Source organism: Pygocentrus nattereri, chromosome 20, assembly GCF_015220715.1.
Source record: "Pygocentrus nattereri isolate fPygNat1 chromosome 20, fPygNat1.pri, whole genome shotgun sequence".
NCBI lineage: Eukaryota > Metazoa > Chordata > Actinopteri > Characiformes > Serrasalmidae > Pygocentrus > Pygocentrus nattereri.
Genome location: NC_051230.1, coordinates 18,694,258 through 18,720,507, shown reverse-complemented (window position 1 = coordinate 18,720,507; position 26,250 = coordinate 18,694,258). Strand labels below are relative to the sequence as shown.

General features: G+C 36.9%; 1 protein-coding gene across 1 annotated transcript in view; it reads right to left on the bottom strand.

The window, feature by feature from the left end:
• The window catches only part of tmem8b (transmembrane protein 8B), a 243,199-nt gene that overhangs the window by 124,230 nt on the left and 92,719 nt on the right, over window positions 1–26,250 (bottom strand). Inside the window, exon 3 of the mRNA XM_017695531.2 lies at window positions 11,889–12,096. Within this exon, the coding sequence (XP_017551020.1) occupies window positions 11,889–12,096 (208 nt within the window). The remainder of the gene's footprint in view (window positions 1–11,888; window positions 12,097–26,250) is intronic.

Here is a 26,250-nt window from a genome sequence, read left to right as displayed (position 1 = left end):
ATACATATCACCTATCCCTACTACAGAGTTCCAGTCTGCATTTGGGAGCAACATCAGCACAACTGTGTATCAGGAGCTTCATGAAATGGTTTTCCATGGTCAAGTAGCTGCATGCAAACCTAAGATCACTATGCAATGCCAAGCATATGCAATGCCAAGCATATAAAGACTAGAGCTGTGAGAAAACATTCTCTGAAGTGTGGAATCATGATCTGGTAGCCTGATGGTCAAATCTGGGTATGGTGGATGCCAAGAGAACGCTACCAACTGGAAAGCATCATGCCAAACGTTAATGCTTGGTGGAGAAGGAATAATGGTCTGGGGCTATTTTTCAGTGTTCCTTTAGGTCCAGTGAAGGATAAAGTTAACGCTGCAAAGTAGGCAATGTTATGATTCCAACTTTTGGGGAAAGCAAAAATGGCAATAGTGACCTGTTGCTTGCCAAATAGTGATACATATCTTATTTTGTCCTCCCCATCAGTCAGCTTCATCAGATATTCATATTCATAACATAATAATTAATTAATAAACAAACTTGAAAACCATTCATAAGCCCTAGAAGTGCTAAGGTGTACTTAAACTAGATTCTCTAAGGGTTAAACATAGTAGATTTGGGTGCTACAAAGCATATGTTAGATGATACAGTCTCCTGTCTGCCAATGCCCTCCTGGGTCTTTTTTGTCTATTACAGAGGTGGCTGATTCTGGATGTGCTCCCTGCTAAGCAAACAGAAAAAGGCATCCGTCCTCGAATCAAAATGGTGGAACAGCGCTGACAGCAAGATAATAAGGATGGAAAGGGAAGCTAAAACCACTGCCACCATTAAATAACAAACTGGAGAAGAAGCCCCATCTGTTGTTTGTGCATGGCTGCATGCATAAAGCACAGACACAGCTGGTGCTGAAGGAGGCAGACGTAGCCTTGCCTTCAAAATCTCCACGCTCCCCTCCCCCAGCGGCCACTGTCCTCTCCCCGCCTCATGCTGGTATTGTCTCCAAGTCGTGAAATATGTCAGCTCGACCAGCACGGCATTCTCCGAAAACCTCATTTGGATGCTCTGATTTGGCGGCTCAACTATGTCAGGAGAAAGATAAAGCTGACACGAGAGAGAGAGAGAGAGAGAGAGAGAGAGAGAGAGAGAGACAGAGTGAGGGATATAGAAGAAACTAATAACTGCCAGAATGAGATGAAGCCATATGCTGCTGCTTATGCCGCAGCGCTGCTTGTTTGCTCTTTTGCTGATGCTGCTTTTTGGAAAACAAAGTGGTACAAATGTCCACAACTATGAGGAATAAACTGTAGGCCTGAATAAGCCATAGGCAGTGCATGGACAGCAGCCTTCTGCAAGCGAATTATGTTTATTGTGAATCTTCAGTGGATTGCAAAAGTACTACAGTTCAATTCATGATGATTAAAGTCTTAAAAGTTTTAAAGGTTTTTATAGGATCCTTGGCTTGCACATATGATTCTAAGAAAAACCCTAAAAGAAAAACCTTAAAAACATTGTTCACACTTGCACATCTTGTTTCTGTAAAGAACTACCCATGGAAAGGTTCTTTGTGGAGCTAAATGTGACTCTTCTATGGCATCCAAAGAATCATTTTTGCCACTTTCATTTCCAAGAGTGGGTACAGGATGTTATCTAAGCATAGCTCTGCCGAAATCCCATTATTACCTGGTCAATCAAAGACTGTTTAGAAATTCACATCAGAGCTGAAATTTTGGTCCAAACCTGAATACAGGCCTAAAACTCTTTCCAGTCCAATCCAAATTAAAAGTCCAAACCTATCCTAACCATATTTTGTCCAAATCTGTCCAGACACAAATCACGATGTCAGGTTTTTAGCCCATAGCCAGCTCATCATCACCTAGGATGAGTGGTTTCAGCTCATCATCACCTCAAGCAGTTCTTTGAGTAATGCCATAGAGAAGTTACACTTGCAAATGAAATGTTTAAATTTATGAGGTTCTTCCTAGAACCTATATATATATATATATATATATATATATATATTACGAGTATATTTTTGGACAAACACATGTTAATGTCCATTTGGCTACACTAAACTGTTCTCTCCTAATCCTAAGTGATTTCACTCTTTATACCCCACATATGTAGCCTTGTGGACCTTTGTGCGAAATTTGGTCTTCAACATAGTTCTTTATTCTAACATACTAGATTAAAACTTATTTAAGGCAATGACAGTAGAGAAGAGTAAATAAGGAGAAAAAGTAAAAGCAGAGAAATGCAGTATAACATTTGTGGCCATGGCCATGAGACCCTGGCCATGAGAAGCCAAATGTCATTTCAAGCTCTTGAATTTCCACAGCAACCATATCCTGCCATGTATAGCATTTTCCCATCTCCATTAGCATCACATCAATCCAGTAATGATATGGCTGATGACTCCAAGGTCTGCTGTATTTCCTTTTGCCAGACTGGGAAATATGGGGATTCCCACTTTGCATCAGCTTGTTGGGGTAGAAAAAATGCACTGCCTAAAGAGCAGCTCCAACTCAGATCACCCCTCCTCCCCCTTTTTTTTGAAGATCAAACTAAATTAGCCTAAGTGGCACCTTATTAAATTTTATTGCCATGCAACCTGGGTCCCATAACAGCAATGTCTTGCCTGCTACCTCCTTTTGCAAGCACTATTAGAGCATGCTAAGACCCAGGCATGATCGAGCTTTATCTCGGCATTAACAAACCTCATTTTAACCCTTTCTAACTCATCAGGAATACATTCAGAGACTTTAGTTTTGTCCCCTTAACCCCTTTAACATATCAGCAAGTGGAATTGGTGCTTTTTGCTTACTATTGTGTTTTCTATCACTGTATAAAAGAAGCATGCTGATGTCTTTATAGTAAGATGCACTGCAGTAGTTTCTGAGCCAATCAGTGTAGTTTACATTGCTAATTATTAATTTTCATGTGTTTGCATGCACAAAATATAAACAGAAAAATCAACAAATGTTTCAACAAACCTTTTTACTCATGTATCAAAGTAAAGTAAAAGCAACACTAGCTTTCCATTCAAATGATTTTTGGTAAAAAAAGTTTTACCACTTTACCAGTTTGCCCATTAAGGCTATGGAAACAAAATAAAATAATTTCTGTAAAAGCCAGTTATGACACATGAAATTAGAGATGGAATCATGTCAAACTCAACTTTCTTTTATCAATAAACCAAAACTGTAAAAAATATCACATTTTTACACATATTCATTTTATCATTTACAGTTTGTGCAGAAAGCCAGTGGAAAATATGCTACTGAGAAATTGTTATTAAAAGAGAAATGTAGATGCAACAATAAAAAAAGAAAAAAATCTTTTAGTCTGGCTCATTATGTTTATTTTTTTGTTCTCTAATTGATTGCATATTTATTTTATGAATATTGTTTATTACATATATATGTTTTAATTATCTCAACTTCTGTTATGGAATTTTTTAATGTTTATTTGCTTTTTTTGATGTGTAGAGCTGCCTTTCGTCATGTTGTCACATTTTGTCTGTCCTAGCTCTGCCCTCTCCTTGCTCTTCTTTAGTCCTGCCTTCTTAGTATCACCTGTGTCTTGTTTGTTTCCCCTTCCTTCCAGGTGTTTCTAGTCTTATTTCTAGTTTATGTAGTGCTTACGTTTTGGTGTTCTCTGTCTGCTTTGTTTTCTTCATACTTTGTTTGTGTTTGCTTTTGTTTTCTAAGACAAATAAACTTGTGCCTACATCTCAATGTCTTCTGTTGCAGATGCTTTTGGCTTGTTGCTGGCAGCTAATTAGAAATGCAGCAGAGAAACAAATTGGTACTAAACTGACAGTTTTCTTTTGTGTGGCATCTGCCCAAAACGAACGTTGGGTGCTCTGGGTTGAAATCATGTCTCTAAACTGATGACAGCTCCCAATTAGCCCACTGATTCAGACACTGAGTCTGGTTAGCAGGAGACAAACTGTCAGTCCATAGAGCTTCTGGTCACTGCTATATTCCCATGGCAGCTCCAGCCAGAAGAGACAGCTAGCTTATCCATGGTGCTATGATTTCCTCCATTTCAACCCCCACCATTCTCGCTCTCCCACCTCCCCGTCCACACCACAGCCATCTGCTTATGTGACTGCATGCCCACCGAGCTGCCCCCTGATTAGCCACAGAGAGACTAGCATGGAGCTCATCAGCAAAAACTAACGTCCTCTAGCACTGCTGTAATGATTCACCTCTGTGCACTATTGTACCATGCATCAGTAGAGCTGCCACAGTGCAAGCTGTTGTTTGTCACGGAGTTACTTAAACCAATCTGACTGGGGTTGAAAAAATGTATTCTAATGCCATATCTATCCTCATATATATACAATTATCCTATTAAACTGCAAGGGCCAATACACAGACCCACATTTTAATTATATAATGTATATGGAACATTCTACTGCATTAAAAAAAATATATGTATATATATATATATATATATATATATATATATATATATATATATATATATATATATATATATATATATATATTAGATAGATAGATAGATAGATAGATAGATAGATAGATATTTACAAACATTATGTTGTGATTTATATTAAGGATTATGCAGAGAGATTCACTCAAAATAATACATAAATATTCTGTAATAACTCTCGTTAGGAAGAAGCAATCTAAACGAAGCAATATGTTCTTCAGTATATGGAGCTTTGAACAAGTCAGGATGCCCCTGCATCAGAGTGATGAGGTAGACGCTGGACACCAGACATTTAACCTCTGTTTGCAACTTCCGGGTGCATACCCCCATACCCCTCCATGTGTCTGGCAGAAAACAGAGATCACTTCCAGCATGTAATACAATTGATTACACACATGTCAAGGTATGTACTTATGGTATGTATCTTTTTTTTGGTTCAGATTGCTTCATCTTAACGGGAGTTACAACAGAATATCCAGGACCTCTTTTGTGTGAATCTCCCTGTAATAATACCAAGGCATTAATTGTGATGGATGAGATTCTGTCCCATGTTTTCATGTCACTACTGAAATAAGCAGATATTTAGTCCATGGGCGGAGCCTTGTTTTAGCCACCCCCCTGTATTTTATAACAGGAAGTGAGACTGCATCCCTGTCCCTCATGGTCACATGATGAGCAGTTATGTTCCATTGTTTTAAAGCAAATTTGTCTCAAAGTCTGAAAATCAGTCAAAAGCATTAAGAATTGTCACTATAGAAACACTTCTTTTCTGCAGTTAAGTACACTCTTTTGATTTTAATGAAAATACTATGATTTTACACATGTACAAGTGGTCAAAGCTGTGTTTGCTAACCATGTACTGGCTAGCCTTTCTCATTTATGCTCAAAATGAGCTAATATTGTCATTAGTGCAGCAGTGACTATTGAAACACTTTGCTTTGGGAGTGTAATGATCATTGATAAAATTGATTGTTCAATTATTTATATTAATAAAATGAATGTAAGTAGTTATATAGTCACTCCAGCAAAAGGTCTAAAAAGTTCAAGTCAGTTCAAATAAAATAAGGGTACTTTATTTAGACGGTCCACTGTAGATTCTTTGTAAATGCTCAGTATATCATTAAGTAACATTCAACTAAATATTTCTTACAACTGAACTTGAAGTTGAGTGTGTAAGATTCTATCAAATCTGTTTTGACACTAAATAACACTAAATCTAACCCGAACCTCAAAGCTTACACCTAAGCCTAACCATAATGTTGTTGATAGTCAACTGAATATCATCAGAAATGTTGTCAAGGATTAAAGTATCTGTAGATCATCTATGGGGGACCATGTGTGAAATATGAAACCTATGAAAATATGAACTCTGAACCAACTCAGTAGAATGATCCATACATTATGTAATTTCTGAATGTTAGTGCTGCATTTATTAGACATGTGAAAAATCAGAGTTAACAAAATGAAAATGTGTTTTTTAATTTAGTTTGTGTCACAAGCTGCAATCTTGAACACGAAAAAGCATGAGTCACATCTCACTCATGATTTTAATGTTACTCTTATTAAACAAATCAACAAGTGCTTACCAATACTGAGCATGTGAGCTGTGATCTCATGCTTTTGCTCGGAAGCTATCCCAGCACATCCAACAGTAACAGCAGCACTGTCCTTCTTTTATATAGTGATAGAAACATGGTATCAGAAAGCTTCATTTCCACAAGCTGATCTACTGTACATGTTTTGTTTAATAGGGTGAATCATACTTTTACATTATGCAGAAGCTCTTTAAACTTCTAAAGGTTCTTTGTTTACTGACATCTCATTTACAAAGACATCTCTTCATATAACCATCTACTGAAAGGTTCTTCAGGGAACAAAAAGTAGTTCTTCTAATGCTTTGCTCCAAAATATTTTACAGAGTATAATGCCTAAAAGACAGTTAAGAGACTTGTAATATCAAACTTGTTTGGTCACACAGCTAACATGCTGACTCTCAAGCTGTTCATACTGTTTCTGAGACATCTACTGTGGTGCTTTTTAAGCTTAACAGCGTCACCCAAGTGCAGCCAAAGGATGGTTTGTCCTAACAGGAGAGGTGTGTGTTACTGTTAAAACTATAATGACTCAGCCCTCCATGGAAAATAACTCTGGACCCTCCAAGTTTAAGTTGTTCCAGTGCAGTGCTTTATAAATAAAAGATTTGTCCTTGTATCCACACTTGCACTAATTATCCATTCCAGCTAGGGCCTGCTATGAGGCCATTGTCTGGTATGGTGTCTTCTTAGGTCCAGAGGAAATACCAGAGTGCCCTGCAGTCCCACGTAATTGGTCATCATATGATGAACTTAGAGAAAAATAGCGTCCTAAACGTAGACCACAAAGAGAAGAGTATATTGTTCATAGTCTAGCCATGTACATGTCCCTGTGATTGCAACTCCTACAGTTAATTAAATGGAAAGTCTGAAGTGCAGGCTATGTGGTGAATGAGTCATGTAGAAGGACAATGCTTGATAGTGTGACTTTGTAGAGCTGTGGCAGCATAATGGGCTGCCTCAAGGCCATATACTCAGAATCAAAGGTTCTTATTAGTATGTGAGACTTATATTCGAACTTCAGATATACAAAAAGAATGACACGAGTAGATACACAAAGCACTCAAATGCCACTGGGATACACTTACCTTAGTTATAAAGCTGCCTGCACAAAGTGAAGCGCACTAAAAATGTAGAAAAAAATGTAACAGTAGAGAAGGCACCAACCAAGTGGCAAAGTGCAAAATTCCGGGCCGCCCAGTAAAAGTAGGGGTTGAGCCCAGGAGGTTCAGGAGGGTGGGCATTTGTGTACCAGTATGATGGGGATAAACTAAACTGAAACCGACTCACCTGTAATAACAAGGGCAAATCTCAAAGGAGTCTCTGCACTTTAACTTCATGGCTGCTACTTCCTCTAAAGCTAATTAATTTAGCCATAATGTTTAGGTCAATGTTTATGTCTCAAATGAAAAATCAACATTATACTGATAAATAAATGTATATGATGACAATAGTAGATAATTCACTCACATCCTTGATAGACATGTCCTTCACTAAGTTCTTATTGAAAACACTTTAGAAGCATGCGTAGTCTTCAAATTCATCTACTAGTGGAAGGGGTGCTAAGCACAACCAACAGTTTCATGTGCTCTTATGCATGTTATATGCAGTTACACATTTCCGCCAGAGAGATTTCCAAATCCCAAAACCACATACAGGCTGCATTCAAAATGTTCTATAGCCTAAGAATATCTCAGCCTGGTTCTGAAGTCCCTTTTGTTACTAAGCAAGAAGCCTTAGTATGTACTAAGCCTGGGATTTTAAGAGGTTAAGCATTACAGCCCCCTACTGGGATGGCATGATCATGTGAGTGCTTTTAAGGTTGTTGTTGTATTGTCTAAACAGGCCAACAGGGCCAAAGAAACAAGCACAGACAAGAATTGCCAAAATGAATCAAGCTCGTGCCGGAATAGTACCAGATTTATTATTATTTGGCTACTAAAGTGGGCTAAATAAACCTGCCAAAAAAAACCCAGCACATTAATTGCAATGCAAGAGATACTTTCGAGATATTTCTCCTTTCTTCTACTTCAAGTCAAACTACATTTTAGTGGTTTCTCTTGTTTGCTAGTCACCAATAAATGATAGCACCATTGTCTTTTACTGGGCTTAGTTAGTACAATGAGGTTGATTCAAACAGGACTACTATTACCAAAGATGCTCTGTGTTTGACAAATTATAGAAATTAATTTGCTCTCGAATTATTAGTTAGCAGACTTGTGAAAATGGACACTGCAGACCAATACTGGATTGAAATCACTAATTCTGTCAAATTACAGCATTTCCCCAGGTAAAACTAATCCAGATTAAATAGTGTTTAAGATGAAGGTATTAGCAAAGTAGCTATTGACATATATTTTGGTTTAATATGGAAGCTGAGAAATCTGAATTATATGCATGATGAGCATGTTCCTTTAAATTTTCAGGCTAAACACTCATCTTCATTCAAGCACAGCTGCACAATCAATCCAGATGTGACTGTGAACAGCTGAGAGAAAACATGCCATATGTAGAGTACATGCCGAGGCATGCCAACTATAAGTAGCCAATTATAAATGTTCTGTGGTTAGGAGAAGGAGCCAAGTCTTTGCATATTAATATAGACATAAAGCATGTCCCTCTGAGGAAATGAAATTTATGTAGGCACGTATGTGCATATAAGAACTACTTTTTCGCCGAGAAAAGAGCTCACACTTCACTCGTTTGATCACAAGCCATTTAACACAAGCTATCCATCCATTATGTCTGGGTAATTGCCTGTACTGTGTGCAAAGCCAAAAGTAGGATTTTGGATGAAAGTGAAAGGTTGCAAGACTCTTAGGAAAGACTTAAAAGGATACTATGGCATTTTGTCAACCTAATCTCTATTTGTTGTATCTTTAGCATAGTCAACTATACTTAGGCCCTGTCCACACATATCAACATATTTTTAATGATATAGTTTTCAAAGGCCTTTGTCCATACCAAAACAGCATTTCTGAAAACTGAGGCTTTTTTAATGGTTTTCCCTAACCAAAGATATATTTGAAAAAAAGTGATAATTTCATTAATCAAACAGAGTGAAAAGCTAGAAAACCGGACACCTGGATGTTTCAGACGCAGTGGCGTAGCCACGGCAATGTAAATAACCCTATGACAGCAAGCAATTGGCTTTCTTTCACTTTTTTTTTATTTTCTGGCAGAAATCAAATGAAGAATCTATGTGTCGAATTACAGGGGTCTGATGGCTTGCAATTCAAAGCCCATTCATTGTAACATGCTGCCATCACAGTTTTACAAAATGTTTGCTTTAGTGTCACCGTGGTCTATATTTTATGCAATGCCCGTGCTCACAATGGTCTTCTTGAGGCATATTACATCAATTATTTCTAGGTTTTTCCCTTTGAGTTGTTTTGTGCATTCTAATGTGGGCATACATTTTCAAAATTGCTGTTGATGTAAACAAGGCCTTAGAAAACAACACATATGTGGCTAATCAAAGATTCATTGAGTTAAATCATGTTAATGTTTATCATCTATTCTATTGAAACATACCTATTCCCTAGATAAATGTTTTAAACAATATAGATGCCTAAGACTTTTGCACTGTATTGCACATTGTATTTACAGTGCATGCTATCAGTAGATTGCTGTCAGTCCATTATGCTTGTGTCTAGTCATGCCACTCATATATTTCATACCCTCTTGCTGCAAAGCAAGGAGATCTGTTGACTCAACAAACAATGAAATGTGCATTTGCTTTAAATTGTTTCGGTGCAGCAGCAACATTAGTTCTACACCTATTAGAGTGGGGTAATGGTGGTCCTAAGTGCAAATCACTTGCTAATTTCCGTACGATAATACAGAATATTAGTGTAGGAATCCTGGTCTGAGTCTCAAGAACACAACTCTTTTAAATGCCTTCCATTTGCTGCTTCTTTTTTTTTCATTTCAATTTCCCCCGAGGGGAACAATATGAACAGTACAGCCTGCTGTACATTTGTGTTGACTTGCAGAAAGCCATTATGAGTCCCTAATTTAGCAACTGCTGACACGTTATAATTTAAGCATATCCCATGATGCATGATTGACCCTGACTATAACCCCAATAATTGTGTTCTTTCAAGAAGTAAATGCGTTGTATTGGCTGTTTTTCTCCAGAGGAAAAAAGAGTGACTGCTATAATTCTGGTACATGGGCGAATTAATATGAAGTTTCCGTGTAATAAAAGGCTGGTGGGTGTTTTAAATGACTTTTTTTTTTACATTATCAGATGCTTCAGTTTTCCGTGCATAGACACACAGTACTCATTTAATTAAGTTATAGACACACAAAATTGAAAATGTCTGCACAATTCAATCATAATTCAATCACTGAGATGTAAACAAAGTTCTTCAGAGTGGTTAATGTAGAGGAACTTGCCAACTTGGTCAGTTGTGATAGGAACCAAAGATTGTGATGTCTGCTGTGGCTGTTTAATTTATTATCCAAAATGACCACTGAACCTACATCTCATTAGAGTTTTTATGCGTAATGTTGATGATGGTGAAATAATGGTATATCCTAAAAAAGCCTTTTCTTTGAAGACTACTTGCCTTACAATGCCCTGCATGTACATTTCCATCAGGAAAACCATATTTTACACAAAAAGCTTTTTTTCAATCATGGTAAAACAGTGTCTCAGGCATCAGATGGCATATTCATAACCATTCTGACCATAACCATGTAAAAACTTTCTGGAAGGACGCTTTTAGAGGCATTAAATTCTTCAGATGTCTGATCACCATGACTATGAATAACTACTTCAAAATGACTTTGTTCACCAAATTAGTGAATGATGGAGATTTTAAAAAATCTTCATGTATAGCTTAAACTATAATTTCATATTTCTCTAGAATAAAAGCAATTCTCCTTTTTAAAAAGTAAGTATACATATTTCACCTGTTGAAAGTTCATTAAAGGTTTAGAATTGTAGCTGCAATTTTGCAAAATCATGCAATATGTAAGTAATGCATTACAAAAATTAGTTTTTAGGTCATTATATAACTATTAATAATGAGTTACATTGTTATTAATTAAGTAACTAATTAGTAATAAGTGATTCAATCTTACATCATTCAATGTAATGTCTAAAAATTCCAAAAATGTAAAATATGTTTGTTTTTTTTTGTAAAACAAGACTGTACACATGGTAATAACTGTAATAGCGTCTTCAAATTCAAAGCATAATATAATATCTCACAAATTTAGAATTTGCATTTGCATCTGCTTGAATTTCACTACTCGTTTCAGTGAGCTACCAGTGAGGAATAGTGAAGATTAAATTATACCATGCTTTTGTTATCAGTGATCATAGCTGTGAATTCTGAGGAATAAAGTTGAATTGTTGTTGATTTGTAATCACCACCTAAGAAGATGACCATTAGTATAAAGGGTAGAAACGGTCTAGGTCTACTAAAGTGAGGAAACGGAAAGATAAAATCATGTGCATATAATAAGCATAACGTTGCTGTCGGAACAAAACCTTGTATCTCCATTTTTGTCGTTTTCCAGTTTTTGACATAATTTGAAAATACCCATAGTCCTATATATTGTTTGTAAATTCCATGATGAATGGAACAAAAGAAATAACCTAAAATTACTTGAAAAAAGTCTGGTTCCATTGACTTCCATTAAAAGTAGAGTATGTTTTTACATTCTCCTGTAAAGTTACAATATTGGAGATACAAGGTTTTGATCCGACAACCGCAATAATATATGATGTATATATTTGATTTATGTGGAGATGATGTACACATGTGAATCAAATAAATCCCCTTTTTTACAGTATTTCAGTGGACTTGACATTGATATGCCAGTCTGACCTTGACAGAGATTTTTCCTTCGTCTTTTGGTAGATGTGCAGCCAGGAACCAGTCTCCAGGGAGTGGGCTGGTGACATTGAACACCCCTGTGGTACGGTTGGGCAGCGTCCATGTCAGAGTGACAGCGAAGGACCCTGGGATGATGGTGTCTCGTGGGAAACGAGTGTTGAGGGGGTTGATCACTGGTGGGGCTCCTGACCTGAAATATCTGCCAAACAGAGAGACAGATGATATTGTGACACCGTGGTCACATCTGTTACACTGCGGATGCATCTGTTACACTGCAGACAAATTAGCACCTGACATCTGCCAAACATCAGTAAATTTATGTATTTTTCTGGCAGATTGGCTTCAGCCACCAGACACTGCAGCAGCCTAACTACATTAATGGACAATTTAGCTGGCTGTTTCCACAACTTATCAGCAAAGTTAATGTAATTAGCTACATAGTTTGCTAGCTTCCTAACATTAGTTAGTAATTTAGCACTTCATAAAATGGCTCTCTACTCTGTTTCATAGTGAACCTTGGGTTGTAGTTATCCATCTCAGTGGTACAGCACTATCACAGGCACAGCATGATTGATTGCCTTCATTGAGCTCAACAGGGAGCTGAACTGACTGATTGATATCATGTAGCTGAATAGAAGAACACATGGATTTGAAAGAGAATTGTAATTTTTTTATCTTTTTAAAATTATTTTTTAAATGAGTTGATATTGAATTCACAATGAGTTGTGAATAGATATTTGTGGATATATGTGGATATATTATAAAACAACCATAATTTAGTTTTACATGAGCATTTTCAGCCTCTCTTCATTCCATTAAAATTTAACAGGCTGTTTTTGTGACTTTGCTTTAGCCCTATTCAAGATGGATTAGTTTTACTTGGGAAGGTTCTACAATTTTAGTGATTACAAACAAGATCTTTGTTATTTTTCTTTGTTTTTTTTTTTCATTCTGTATGAATTTACAAGGTCTATAGTTTTTACAAGTCTGCTAAGTAATAGTTTCCATGATTAAGCCAGGTTTAGATACTCAGACTGTTACTAATCCAGGTTTAGATATTCAGACTTTTACTAATCCAGGTTTAGATATTCAGCCAATTATTCATCCAGTTTTCGGTGCTGAGGCTGTGATTGATCCAGGTTTAAATAAACTGTCACTTAGACTGTGATTTATATTTTCAGGCAGTAATTCTATGGCTTAGAACGTGGATTTGATACTCAGTAGTAATTCATCCAGGTTTAGATACTGAAGCTATTATTCATCTAGGTTTAGTTGCTTGGACTGTGATTAGTCCAGGTTTAGATACTCTGACTGTGATTAATCCAGGTTTAGATTCTCAGGCTGTGATTAATCCAGGTTTAGATACTCAGGCTGTGATTAATCCAGGTTTAGATACTCTGACTGTGATTAAAGTATTAAAGTATTAAAGTATTTAGAGGCTTTTTAAAACATTTTATGTTGTTTCTGAAGTACTACAGATAATTACATAAACATGATGCAAGGTTGTGTCACATAAAAAAACATATCACCTTAGAGGGGTACTTTATGAGAGCAAGCTCTCATGAAGGTTTTTGGGGGTCAGTGTGTTGTAGTGGGCTGGTCTAGACAAAAGTCTAGGGCTGAATTTAGTTCCCAAGTCCCATGTGCTGAAGTTACAGCAGTGCTTTTCTCATCACTGTTTTCACAAATCAAATAAGCAATAAATATCATACAATGAGCAAGTACACAACAGTGTCATAATGTGTCTATGAGAGAAAAAAAGACACAGAGAGAGAGAAAGGGCCCTCTGTGGGGAGTCACCCTTAAATCAATTAGAATTCAGAAGATGCTCCAATTTCTCTTTCCTTTACAGAAAATGAAATGGAGAATTGTGACTAATGCTAAATTATGCATGAACTGAGTCGTAAACAAATATTCAGACGTTACACTCTACTGTTAACGTTTCCAGCGATGCTCCATCTGGGCTGTAATCTCGGCTAAATTTGAGAAAGAAAGAATGAAGCACAATTCAGCGAGTCAAATCAGACTTATTACCCGATTCTTTTGTTGTTTATTTTTGATATGGGATAGAGGCCTAATAGTTGTGCTGTGCTTAAAGACGCAGCCTGCCATTCAGGATTAAAAAGCAGCCTGACACTGTGAATCTGCTGCACATCATACAACATGAAAGTCTCTTGAAATAAGGCTTCACGTTGCGTGATTATTTCTGAGCAACTGAAACTGCTGTAGTTTGTCAATTGTAACCCTGACAAGCTTTGGATGCAGAAGCCCCTCATGAATAGGCATCACAACAAAGGCTGACAATTCCACTTTCTATGTACTTTTCTCTTTTTTCTGTTCATGTTGGCAACTGTTTGCTAATGGGGTGAAAATGACAAAATGCTGAATAATAATGGGGTAGACTTTGGATAATGGGTCGCTGAAAGGTTTCAAAGGTGCCACATGATAGAAGAATAGGCTAGATGGATCATATTTGTCTGCATATCATCATCAGCCATTATTATCAAAATTAGATTCTCAGTTACATGAATATTTAACCGCACAAATGCCTCTGCAAATATAACCGCAGCTAGTGTATCCTTGAAGGACTCATATCCTACACTTTCTTGCATTTGTTATTCTTATTCCACTTGAGGTTTATGTTGTTTCATCTACCAACATTCATTTATAATTCATTTTTACATAACCTCAAATTAAACAGGGTGTTTTTGCTACTGTGTCTTAACAACAGATGTATGCAAATGACTGGCTGCACTCCTTTTATTAAAAATGCAGCCCAACCTGAAACTTTCTTTATAACTTCAATGTGAATGAGCGGGGTTAAACAGTAAGTGCACTGGTTTCTGTGACATCATTTATTCCAAAACGGCTGTTGTTGCAGCGTATAGAGGCCTAGAGAGTGAGCATTATATTTTAAAACGTTATTTCTTGGAATATTCTTGTAATTTTATTAAACTATTTTTCCCTCATCTGAACATTTGTGTGAACATGTTCATGAAGAATGGACCAACAGAACTAGTTTGAAATTTATTAGAATAAAATTTCTGACTTAACATATATTAAAGTGGAATTTGCAAAATTTCTGCAAAATTTAAAAACACAGATTTACACAAAGTCATTCAGAGTGGTTTGGTGTGACATGGTTCATTGCAGAAAGTGTAACTCAGATTTTATTATAGTGGTGGTGATAGGAAGGGGTTGTGATGTCTAAAACAAATATAGCCATTGTATCACTGCTGTTGAGACAAAACTTTGTATCTCTAGTTTTGTCACTTTTTATTTTTTGATATTATTTGAAATTGGTAACTTCCCTTTACACTGTGTCATGATAAATGGACCCATAGAAATGGTCCATTGCTCCATTAAGGTCCATTAATAGTTAAGTTGTTTCCACCTCCTGTAATGTATAATTTTTTGGAGATGCAAGGTTTTAGTACGATAGCAACAATATCCATTATATTATGTACAATATCTACAACAATATCTACTATCCAAAAGCACCTATATATGTCTTTTGAGTGTTTATATTTAATGTTGACAATAGTAGAATTGTGATAAATCTAAAAAAAAAAAGATTTGTTTTGTACTCTGCATGTACCTTATTGCCACCTTTACCTTATTACCTTATCTCAAAACTATGAGTGGGTGGTTCACAACAAACCACCCATTTGTTTACATCTTAAGCATTTAATTATATAGACAATGTGAAAAATCAGGCCAATTCCCTTTTAAAGTTAAGAACATTTGATAACACTTCTACTGGGTGCTGTTCACGAGGCTACATGACACTTACAGGGCCTTATTATGATAACTGACATAGCCAAATATAAATGTTTCTGAATGCTTATATTATCTGTTATAAATGCTAATTCAGATAACTGATCAAAATTGGCTAATGTAACCTTTATGGCGAATGATGCCTATTGGAATAATTTATGTAGTGTTATGTAAGTTGTCATGACAAGCTAATGTGGGTGTCATGTAGCCTTATGAACGTTACCCTACAGTAAAGTGTTACTGAACATTTTTACCTTCTCTTGTATTGTCACTATTTTGGAGATGAAGGTTTTCTCACGACAGTGACAATATCATCCACACCCAATCTTCAAGAGGACCACTGCGGATAGAGTGTTTTTTTTCTCCTGCCTCAGACAGCCAAGCAATCCCAGAGGAGTGCAGCTCTAACCTGGAGGGGGCTAGGGGTCTTTGACAGGTAATAACTCAAACTGCAAGTGCTGATGCACTGTAGGGTTATTAGGAAAGTCACGGCACCCTCCCCTCTCACTTCGAACCTCAAGGAGCTTGTATGTCTAGAGCATGTCACTATGGCCAGGCTGTTTTCTTTCCGTTTTTCTCCTTGCAGTAAGGAGCTTCATTTTCATCCCTGGGCAAATCAGCTATGACTGGGGAATGCTAAATTAGGGCTGTGCTCATTTACTCATTTACTGGAGTTATCTAAAAGCTAGCAAATTGGGTCTGATTCATGCTTGGTTTAGGATGCTTAGAAGCATCCTTGCCTGAGAAAACTAGACAGTTTGAAAAGAACAGGGATAGTGAAATTCAGCCAATTTTTGCACTTTTTTCATAGTGACTACCATATGATAATGCATCAAAATCGTTGGAGCTTGATTATAAATGCGAGTCAGGTTTTTTGTCACATTTTTTTGAACCTCAAACTCCCCTGTGTATGCTGCTGAGAAAATGGAAAAAGAGCATAATTTTGGGCTCACTATATGCATTATCTGTCATGTTGCCCATCGGGATAATTTTCTACTTTGAAAACAGTCATTTTGTCCATTTCAGTTGGAACAGATTCGCATTTCAAATCCATTATGAGATTGCAGTGTCATTTCTCAAAGGTGGGCAAAGAGTGGTTCCCAAAACTTCTTAACAAAAAACTTCTGCATCATTAAAATGATGATGGATAATCATGACACAGCCACTGTTTTCCAGTATAAAGTTAGTCGGAAATCCTTTTAAAATTCGATCCTTTTTTGTAGTTCTGTCTAGAAGTTTGGTTTCTGTATGTGGCGAAAGGTGGAGCTCTGAAAGTGGCAGGAACACACACACACACACACACACAGACACACACACACACACAAACTCATCTTCTAAGCCGCTTCTCCTTCTGGGTCGCGGGAGTTGCTGGAGCCAATCCCAGCGGTCATCGTGCTTAAGGCAGGATACACCCTGGACAGGTGACCAGTCCATCACAGGGCAGAAGAGTCATTCAGAAACTAGCATTAGCATCACTGGCTCGATAAAAGTTGCATATTGTTTTCTCTTCTTTCATTTAAATTTAAATATGTGAATAAAGTCTAAATATTGGGAACTGAGTTTTCTTTATATTCTGAATTAAGTATTAACAGTAAAGCATTTAGTAAGTTTTTTAGTGTTTAATTTAAAAAATATTAATAAAAATGGGCCATAACTTTTGCACAGGCCACATTTTGTGGTATAGGTTTTCCCCTGACATGTTAAATTCAGCAAATAAACAGTTATTGTGCATTAAAATGTGCAGAAGTGTGTTCTCTGTTGAGGATGTGTTCACTTAGTTTCAACAAAGCATCATTTGAATGGGGTGCCTAAGCTTTTGCGTTGTGTTTGTAACTCTTTTTGAGACATCTGCCTACTTTTCCTACAGCAGTTTAGCTCCACCCATTCACACTGACATTGTAAGGAGTGTTTCAACTGAGTGCTTTTTGAATGAGGCACAATGTAGGAAAGCCTATCAGAGCAGAGCTCATTTAAATAAATCTGTCTTAAAGGCACAGAAACAAAAACAGCCTGAGGTTAGTAAATGGTAATGTAAGAATAAGTTATGATGGTTTTTGTACATTAAACCACACAAATATCATAAGCAGGCCTCAGGGTAAAAAATAAATCAATAAAATTTGAGAAAAATGCAGCACACGGGCCTTTCAATGGCTCAGTCTGATTGTGTAGTGTTATGTTTTTTAATGATTTTTATAGCTCATGCCTGCAAACTTAATTTGAAAGGAAGAAGCATTAAAGTGTCAAAGTAGTGGGAACTATTTAGCATATAATTTGCCTAATGCTAATCTTTGCTCTGTTTGTAGCTTTCATCCATTATTAGCAATATCTGCATATTGCAGCCTTTGATATCAGCATTGTAAAGATCATTAACAATTAACCAACATTGTATTATGTAGCCTTAATAGCTGGTCTGCTTATGTTTTTAGGTGATGCCCTTCTTTTTAGCCAAATATAAAAATAGATCAGTGCACATGAAACTGCTGCCCTTTGGTTTCTTTTATCAGCATGTTTTGAGGCTCTGTTCTGCATTGAAATTATTGCCCATAGTAAAAGAGACAAGAAAGAAGAACAGCACCTTAGTTTTTAATTAGCCCCTGGACACTGCATGGGGTCAAATCCAGTGTCAGTCTCAAGGAGCTTTGTTTGATGTAGATTACGTGGCACAGCACAGACACATAATTTAATATATGAACATAAGGATGGGTAGCAGGAGTGGGACAGCCCAGGGGGCCCGTGGGGGGAAGAGCTAAGCAGTCTTAATATGGAGCAGGGCTCAGCAGCATAAATAAACGCTTCATCATCAGAATGCATGGCCGCAGCTTGTGTCAGCTCTACCAGGGTCCAGACACACTTAGGGAAGGAGTGAACTAGCAAACTGAAAACCAATGGAGAAAGTATGCACAGGTTTTTAAATGATTAATTATTAGTTTTTATTATTAGTTTTTAAATTTAATTAATTAAATTATTAATTTAATTTTTAAAGGGACTCCTTTAAAGAAATGCTTCACTCGATGTTGCTAGTGTTGTATGAAAGCTAGAAAGCTCAAGCTGGTTCTCACTGGTAAGATTCTCACTTCACTTCCATTGTTTGTCACATTATGTTTTGGAGTGATGTATTGCCCTCGTATAATGTACTTTGGTCAATTTACATGCTTTGTTGATTGTCAAGGTGAAAAAAGTACAAGGTGAAACAAAGTATCTTCTGTAGGGAACATTTTTCTTTCAAATTTTATTGCACAATTTCTATTTATTTGCTAAGGTTAACATATTGAACAAAAACATAGAATATCCACACACTCCGTCACATCTCCAGGCCTTTTATTTTATTGTTCTTGTTTTAAAACATTAGGTTATGGAAAGGTACAAATATCTACGTTTCACCTGGAAGAACCTTATTTAAGACATAGTTGGACCTTAAAACCACTGTTGTACCTTTGAGGGAACATTTACATTGTTTGTACCTTGATGAATTAAAAATGTACCTGCACAGAACCTTCATTTCTAACAGTGTTTGATATGATAATGATAAATAAATCAAGTGTAAAATGTAGTCTGATATATTAAACAACTTTAGTGCAATTATGATATCGCTGACAGTAACACCACTGAGAAAATTACTGAAAATCTGAGCATTTCTACATTTTGTCCACTTCTACTTATAGTATCAAAGTCACATTGTGTGTTGAAAATGAAAAATATTGCATTTATGATGTTTTGCAGCAATATTTTGCCCAAATGTGTCATAAGTATAAAATGAGATTTTGCTAACTGTGGGATTTTCAGAGTTTGTCTTTGAAATATCCATAAAAATTTAATTACATTTATGTTTCTTAACTGCTCCAGCACCCCCCACGACCCAGAAGGAGAAGCGGCTTGGAAGATGTGTGTGTGTGTGTGTGTGTGTGTGTGTGTGTGTGTGTGTGTGTGTGTGTGTGTGTGTGTGTGTGTGTGTGTGTGTGTTTCTTGCGTGTCTCCCCGTGCCCCTGATAGGCTCCAGCATCCTCCCACGACCCTGATGGCGAAGCGGCTTAGAGAGTGGATAGATGGATGGATGTTTCAAATAATTTTAAGTCTTTCTGGAGCATTTTTACAATTTCAACTGAAAAACAAGCATCGAAATAGTTGTTTTACAGAAAAATATTGTTCCAGCATCTGTAATGTCAATGGTGTGGCTTGCTGTTTTTTCAAGAACAACAAAACTGACAAATATAAAAAATAAAAATTCAATAAAATAAAACTCAGAAAGAATCATTATGTAATTATCAGTTTTTTTGATTGTTCAAAATGCTCACTGCGTGCAATAAGAATGATGTGATTGGTTACAGAGCTCATTTGTATGTTGAAGCCTTCTGAGGGAGCAATACTGCAATAACAATTAACAAACATGTGCTGTCTTATTAGCTGATCTGCTTATAGTAATTTGCAGTGCTAATTCATGGATGTTTTTAAGAGTGCCTGTTGATAACAACCTACAGTCCAACAAACATTGAGATCATTTTCATATGCAAATAGCACTCCTGATAGTCTCATAGACTCCCAGTTTAGTCTGGGCTGCAACTGCTAATAATAATAATAATAATAATAATAATAATACAGAGAGCTGAACTTTTTAATAATTAGAGAGTATCAAAGACCCATTGTGCTAGAGTGGAATATGTGTTTTTCTATTTTTAGATATTTTCCCTATAGCAAGTCAAATCGCATCCCTCAATAACTGCATACTTTTGGGGGTATGTCACAAAAACAAAGGTCCGAAGAGTGAAAGTGTATGCAGAGATAGAGGCCAGTTCACAACTCAAAAGCAACCTAATACTGTTTCAAAACTTTTCAAAAACCATCTTATTTAAAAATAACATTCTATTAACCATTATTTCTCCCACTTGGTGTGCTTTACAATGTTAAATCATAACCATGTGACTGTGGGCTTGACATAATTGGTTCCTGTGCCACATGTTCACAATCTGATCAGTAACCACTTGGCTAATTTGCAAAAAGTTTGGCCAGAGTGAGAGAGCAGAGAAAGGATGTGTATCAGCAGTTTGACATGGCAGTAATATGTATGTACTGTCATCTCTCACCTCATTATAGTGCAGTATGCTGCATGCAATTTTGCATGATCTTATAGTTCATATCACACATACACTGCTTAAAATTTCAGCACTCCCAACGTAAAATACCTTCCTGCATTCCTGTGTTATACTGTCTACCAGACACAGCTCACATTACATAAATAAACAGTGGCAGAGTGCAGTGACATAGATGCCATATTGAAATGTGTTCTCTGTAGAGGATGCATTAGCTAATTTTCACTGACAAAATCAACATGTTATTTAACCAGGGGTGTACAAACTTTTGGAATGTATGGACTGTATATCAATACATCTCTAAACTTCTATTTCAAACTCACTTATTTAACAAAAAAACTGTGGAAAATTCAGTCATTAATGTTATGGGCCCTTCAACCATTGCTTGAACACTGCGATTCAAGCCACTAAGTGCATTAGGTCATGGTAATTTTTGGCAGTTGGTCCATAGTAAAAGCCAAGAGGTGTAAGATAGGGATTAATTTAAAAAATGTATTTTACGCTTCTCAGATCAGAGCCATTCAACAAGTGCAACAGCTGGCACGTTACACTAAGCTTCCAGATCACATGCGGTGGTTGGCTAGCTTGTTTTTTTTCTCCCGTGGACAAACTTCTTTTGTGCCTCATGCACTGCTGGATGGTGAGTTGCGCTCCAAAGCACTGGCTTCATTATCCATGGCAGAGCAGGCAACAGTCTGTTATGACCCAATTAGTGCTGCCTCTGTACATGTTACGGTGCATTAATGCAGCACTCACGTCTGACCCTGGGGTGTTTGTTGAAGTGCTTGGCCCCCTGTGAATGACACCCATGATCAAATCAACAAGGCCAGCAGCTGACACACTGTCTTACACTTTAAAAGGTCAAACTCCTCTAAACCCTCCAATGTCAATTAAAACGGTGCTTGGGTTTAGTGTGAAACTAAGGCTTTTCATTCATTAGTATGTGGAGAAGCATCATTGCTGGAAAATTAGCTCTTTGTTTTCACATGCTGTACTGCCACTAATACAACAGTTCCAACTACACAACTGCATCTGATTGGCTAAAAAAATGTTTTCCTATGTTATTATTAAAGTGCCTATATCATGGAAAACTCTTTTTAACTAAAAGAGTTTGATGTAATATGTTAACGCTATTAAAGTTTCAAAATGTACCATTCACCTCTCAGTCCATACAGTCCACATACAGAAATTAAGCCAAAAAAAACTATTTTAATTCACTGTACAGTATATCCATCTACCCAGCCTACCGCAATGTAGCTCTGCTCATTCCTGCTGAAGTACTTGTTGGCTCAAATAGTTTTTTAAATGAGTAACCAATCAAAACAGAGGTACATCCGTTTCATAGGTACAGCAACAAAAACAGCATATTTCTTTGAATATGTTTATTCACTGCTTGACTTCCACACTAACAGTTAGCTGACTAATTTCAACTAAACAGGTACTGTATTCTTTTACTATTTTGTTCTTATTTTGTTGAGACCCAAATTCTGGTACATGTTCCGCTAGCGGTACACCAATAAATGTATTAAAATACATAAAAATTCTGATGTTTGACACTTACACTTATACTCCTTGTTAATAGTATAGTCGAGTTAGTTTCACTTTCACAGAAATATTTTACTTTAATTTTGGATGTAGTGGGGTATTAGTTTGTGGCTACTTTGTGTGCTTCTAGAGCTGGTTGGAGTTGTAAGGCTGTCAAAACTAAACAAATTATGTTACTGTGCTGAATACGATCTGTGGCACATTAGTAAACATTTTGTTATTCACTTTTAATTTTACAGCCGCAGACTCACACACACATGCATAATGTGCTCTCATACAGGCCACTGTGCATTTGCAAATAACATTATTTATTCAGTATATATGTTGCAAAGTGTCATTGCATCATAAACATTTGATTTTTTAAGAGGGACTGATTTTATAAAGCTTAATACTGTCTTCTGTATGCATGATGGCAATATGTGCACGTGAATGTATAAGAAGTGAGAAGGGATAAATAGCAGGAGGTTTCATGTCTGAAGGGGTGCATGACATTAAATGTTTAGGAACCACTGTTTTAGGATGACAGGTATGATAGCTATTCCTTAAACAAAAGCAGCGGCGTGTGTTTTATTGTGAGTGCTGTAGGAGTGTCACTACAGTTCTATTATTAATTGAATAATCTACCCATTATCAAGCGATCTGATATTTTTAAAGGCCCAACCAGAGAACTGATGTATTTAAACAGTAACAAATTATGCATTTCCTTTCATGAAATGTATTAAGTAGTTTAATGCACCTAACACAATATGAGAAAGATGTGTAAATAATGTGCACCAGCAGAGCACACTGTGATCAGCCTCAGGACCATTGCAGTAGCAGTACTCTCACTTTAGTTGGACTTTTCACTACTTTTTTCACACCTGGTGGTCAGGACCATGGTCAGCAGACCGATCTGCCATTTGCTAGGAGGCAGATTTAAAAAGTTCAGGTAAGTATATTACATGTGGTGGGCACAGTACTTTTAATACCAAACCTACATCAGCCCACCTCCTTATCCCTAGAAACCTTAATACAACCCACAACTAGATAAGAGGCTGAGGTACTTTAATAACACTGTGGCTGCACAACAGCAATGAGTTTCAACAGATTTGCATCCACTCTCACTTTCAGCTCCAGCTACGAGCTGCAGAATCATGTATCTATAGGAAGTCACTGGAGCAAGTTGAATCTAACAACAGAAATCTGCATCCAAAAAAGAGCCACAGAAGTCTTCATGTTCATGCCTCTCATCTCCCAATTTATAACTTGATTAGCTTTGTTGATGTGCTCATCCCTTGGATCTGATATTATGCAAACGAATGGCATAAATCTAGCTGTTCTCATGCTTGTCTAAACAAACAGGCATGGAATGCAGATTGGGCTGGAGCCTTTAATTGAGGCAAGGGTTTTCTATCACTGTTTCCATTACAGAGATTCACAGACAGAGTGGCTGGTCCCTCAGTGAGCATATGATAAACATTAGACTCTAGAAGCCCAAGATATCTTCATTTTGATGAGGATGGGAGGAAAAATCGTAATCAAAGCTGTAAAAAAAGATCAAAGAGCTTAAGCAAGAAAAACATGCTCTGTAATTTTTTTCTGTTAAAATACAGAATACAATAAGTATTACATTTCCATTTAAGAGGAAAGTCTGTTGTGTCACACATGTGAGTTATGATACACCTCTCTACATTATTTTCTTCTTATTTGTAGAACACATAACAGCACTAATCTCCATAACATGACTAATCTCTGCATAATTAATCTGAGTGATAGTTAAGCCAAAAATCAACAATTCATCATTTTCCTCCTCACCCGGTGGTGAAAACTTGGGGATGACAAACAATGTTAATAACAGGAATAATATCATGTGTTGTCTTATGTATATTCAGTATATTAGTTTCTTGTCATTTATACTGGCAGGTTTTGTTACTAAAATACTCACCGGCCACATTATTAGGTACATCTTGCTAGTAAAAGGTTGGACCTGCTTTTGCTTTCAGAACTGTCTTAATTCTTTGTGGCATACTTTCAACAAGGTGTTGGAAACGTTCCTCAGAGATTTTGTTTATTTATTTGAGTTACTGTTGCCTTTCTATCATCTCGAACCAGTCTGCCCATTCTCCTCTGACCTCTCACATCAACAAGGCATTATAGTCCACACAACTGCTGCTCACTGGATATTTTCTCTTTTCCTGACCATTCTCTGTAAACCCTAGAGATGTTGTGTGTGAAAATCCCAGTAGATTAGCAGTTTCTCAAATACTCAGACCAGCCCATCTGGCACCAACAACCACACCACGTTCAAAGTCACTTATATCACCTTTCTTCCCCCATTCTGATGCTCGGTTTGCACTTCAGCAAGTTGTCTTGACTACCTCTACATGCCTAAATGCATTGAGTTGCGGCCATGTGATTGGCTGATTAGCTTTTTGTGTTAACTAGCAACTGAACTGTACCTAATAAAGTGGCCGGTGAGTGTATAATGAGATACATTAAACTCTTTGTCTGGTCTGCATGTTGATAATATATTTTTAATTGTTTAAAAAATCTGATAATGATAAATGTGACGAGGGAAAAAGGGCTTTGATGAAATGAAATGATAATGGCACACAGATATGCAAAAGTTTGGACATCCTTGAACATGTTAACAATAATAATACATGATGTTTGTATAGTGCAAAGACCCTTACAGATTGCAATTAGTGGCACAATAAACAAATAGATAACAACATACAAACAGCAGAGGCAGAGATACATATTCACAGCACAGATGACAAACTAACATGAGCTATAATAGTTTAGGATAAGGGGAAGATTGGGTGCATAACAGAACATGTGTTTTAAGATTGGATTTAAATGAGGACAGCAAATTAGATTGCTGAATATGAGAAGGGCGAGAGTTCCAGAGGTGCAGGGAGAAGCTGTGGAGTTTAGAGGAGGGAATGTTGAGTAGACCAGCGGTAGAAGAAAGGAGAGTGCTCGTAGGCTTGTAGGGTTGGAAAAGATCAGAGAGATAGGAAGGAGTAAGATTGTCGAGAACTTTGTAGGTACGAAGAAGGGTCTTACACGGAAGATGAAAGTTTCTGGGAAGCCTATGGAGGTTTTGGAGAACCGGTGTACTGTGGTGATCAGGTGTAAGTGAGGAGACAAGCAGCAGAGTTTTGAAATGTCTGGAGTTTACAAAGTGATTAGGAGCTGATTGCAGCAGGAAGAAAATTGTAATAATCTAGATGGCTAGAAATGAAAGCACGAATGAGAGTTTCAGCTAACTAGGAGAGAGATGGTGGGATTTTTGCTATATTGTGTAAGTGAAAGAAGTTTTAACAAGGGGGCTGACATGAAAGTTGCATTTAAATGAGGCATCGAAGATGACATCCAGATTACTGACCACAGAGGAGGGAGACAAAACAACATCATCAATTGAGAGAGTTAGGGGGCCAGTTTTATTGAGTGCTGATTTACATAGAACCAATGAGAATGAGTCCAGTCTTATCACTGTTTAGCATTAGAGAGTTATGTTTCATCCAGTTCCTGATTTCTGAGAGGCACAATTCCAAATTGTCAAGAGGGGGGTTAATGGGCGAATTTGTCTGAAAATAAATCTGAGTGTCATCTGCATAGTAATGAAAGTCAAGGTTAAAATGTTGAATAATCTTACCAATAGGGAGCATGTAAATAATGAATAATAATGGGCCATGTATAGAACCTTGCAGGACCCCTTGGGCGACAATGGAAGTGGAGGAATGATGCCCAGAGAGAGTAATAAAATGTTTACAATCTGTTAGATAGGAAGTGAACCAGTCAAGAGCATGTTTTGACATGTTTTGATGATTTTCTAGGTGAAATATGTTTACATGTCCTCTACAGAGAACACAGTTATACATATTTTAATGCATAATCACTGTCAAAACGTGTTGCAAGATTTGTTCCAAAATGCATTATAGACCTCTTTCAAGAATTCTCTT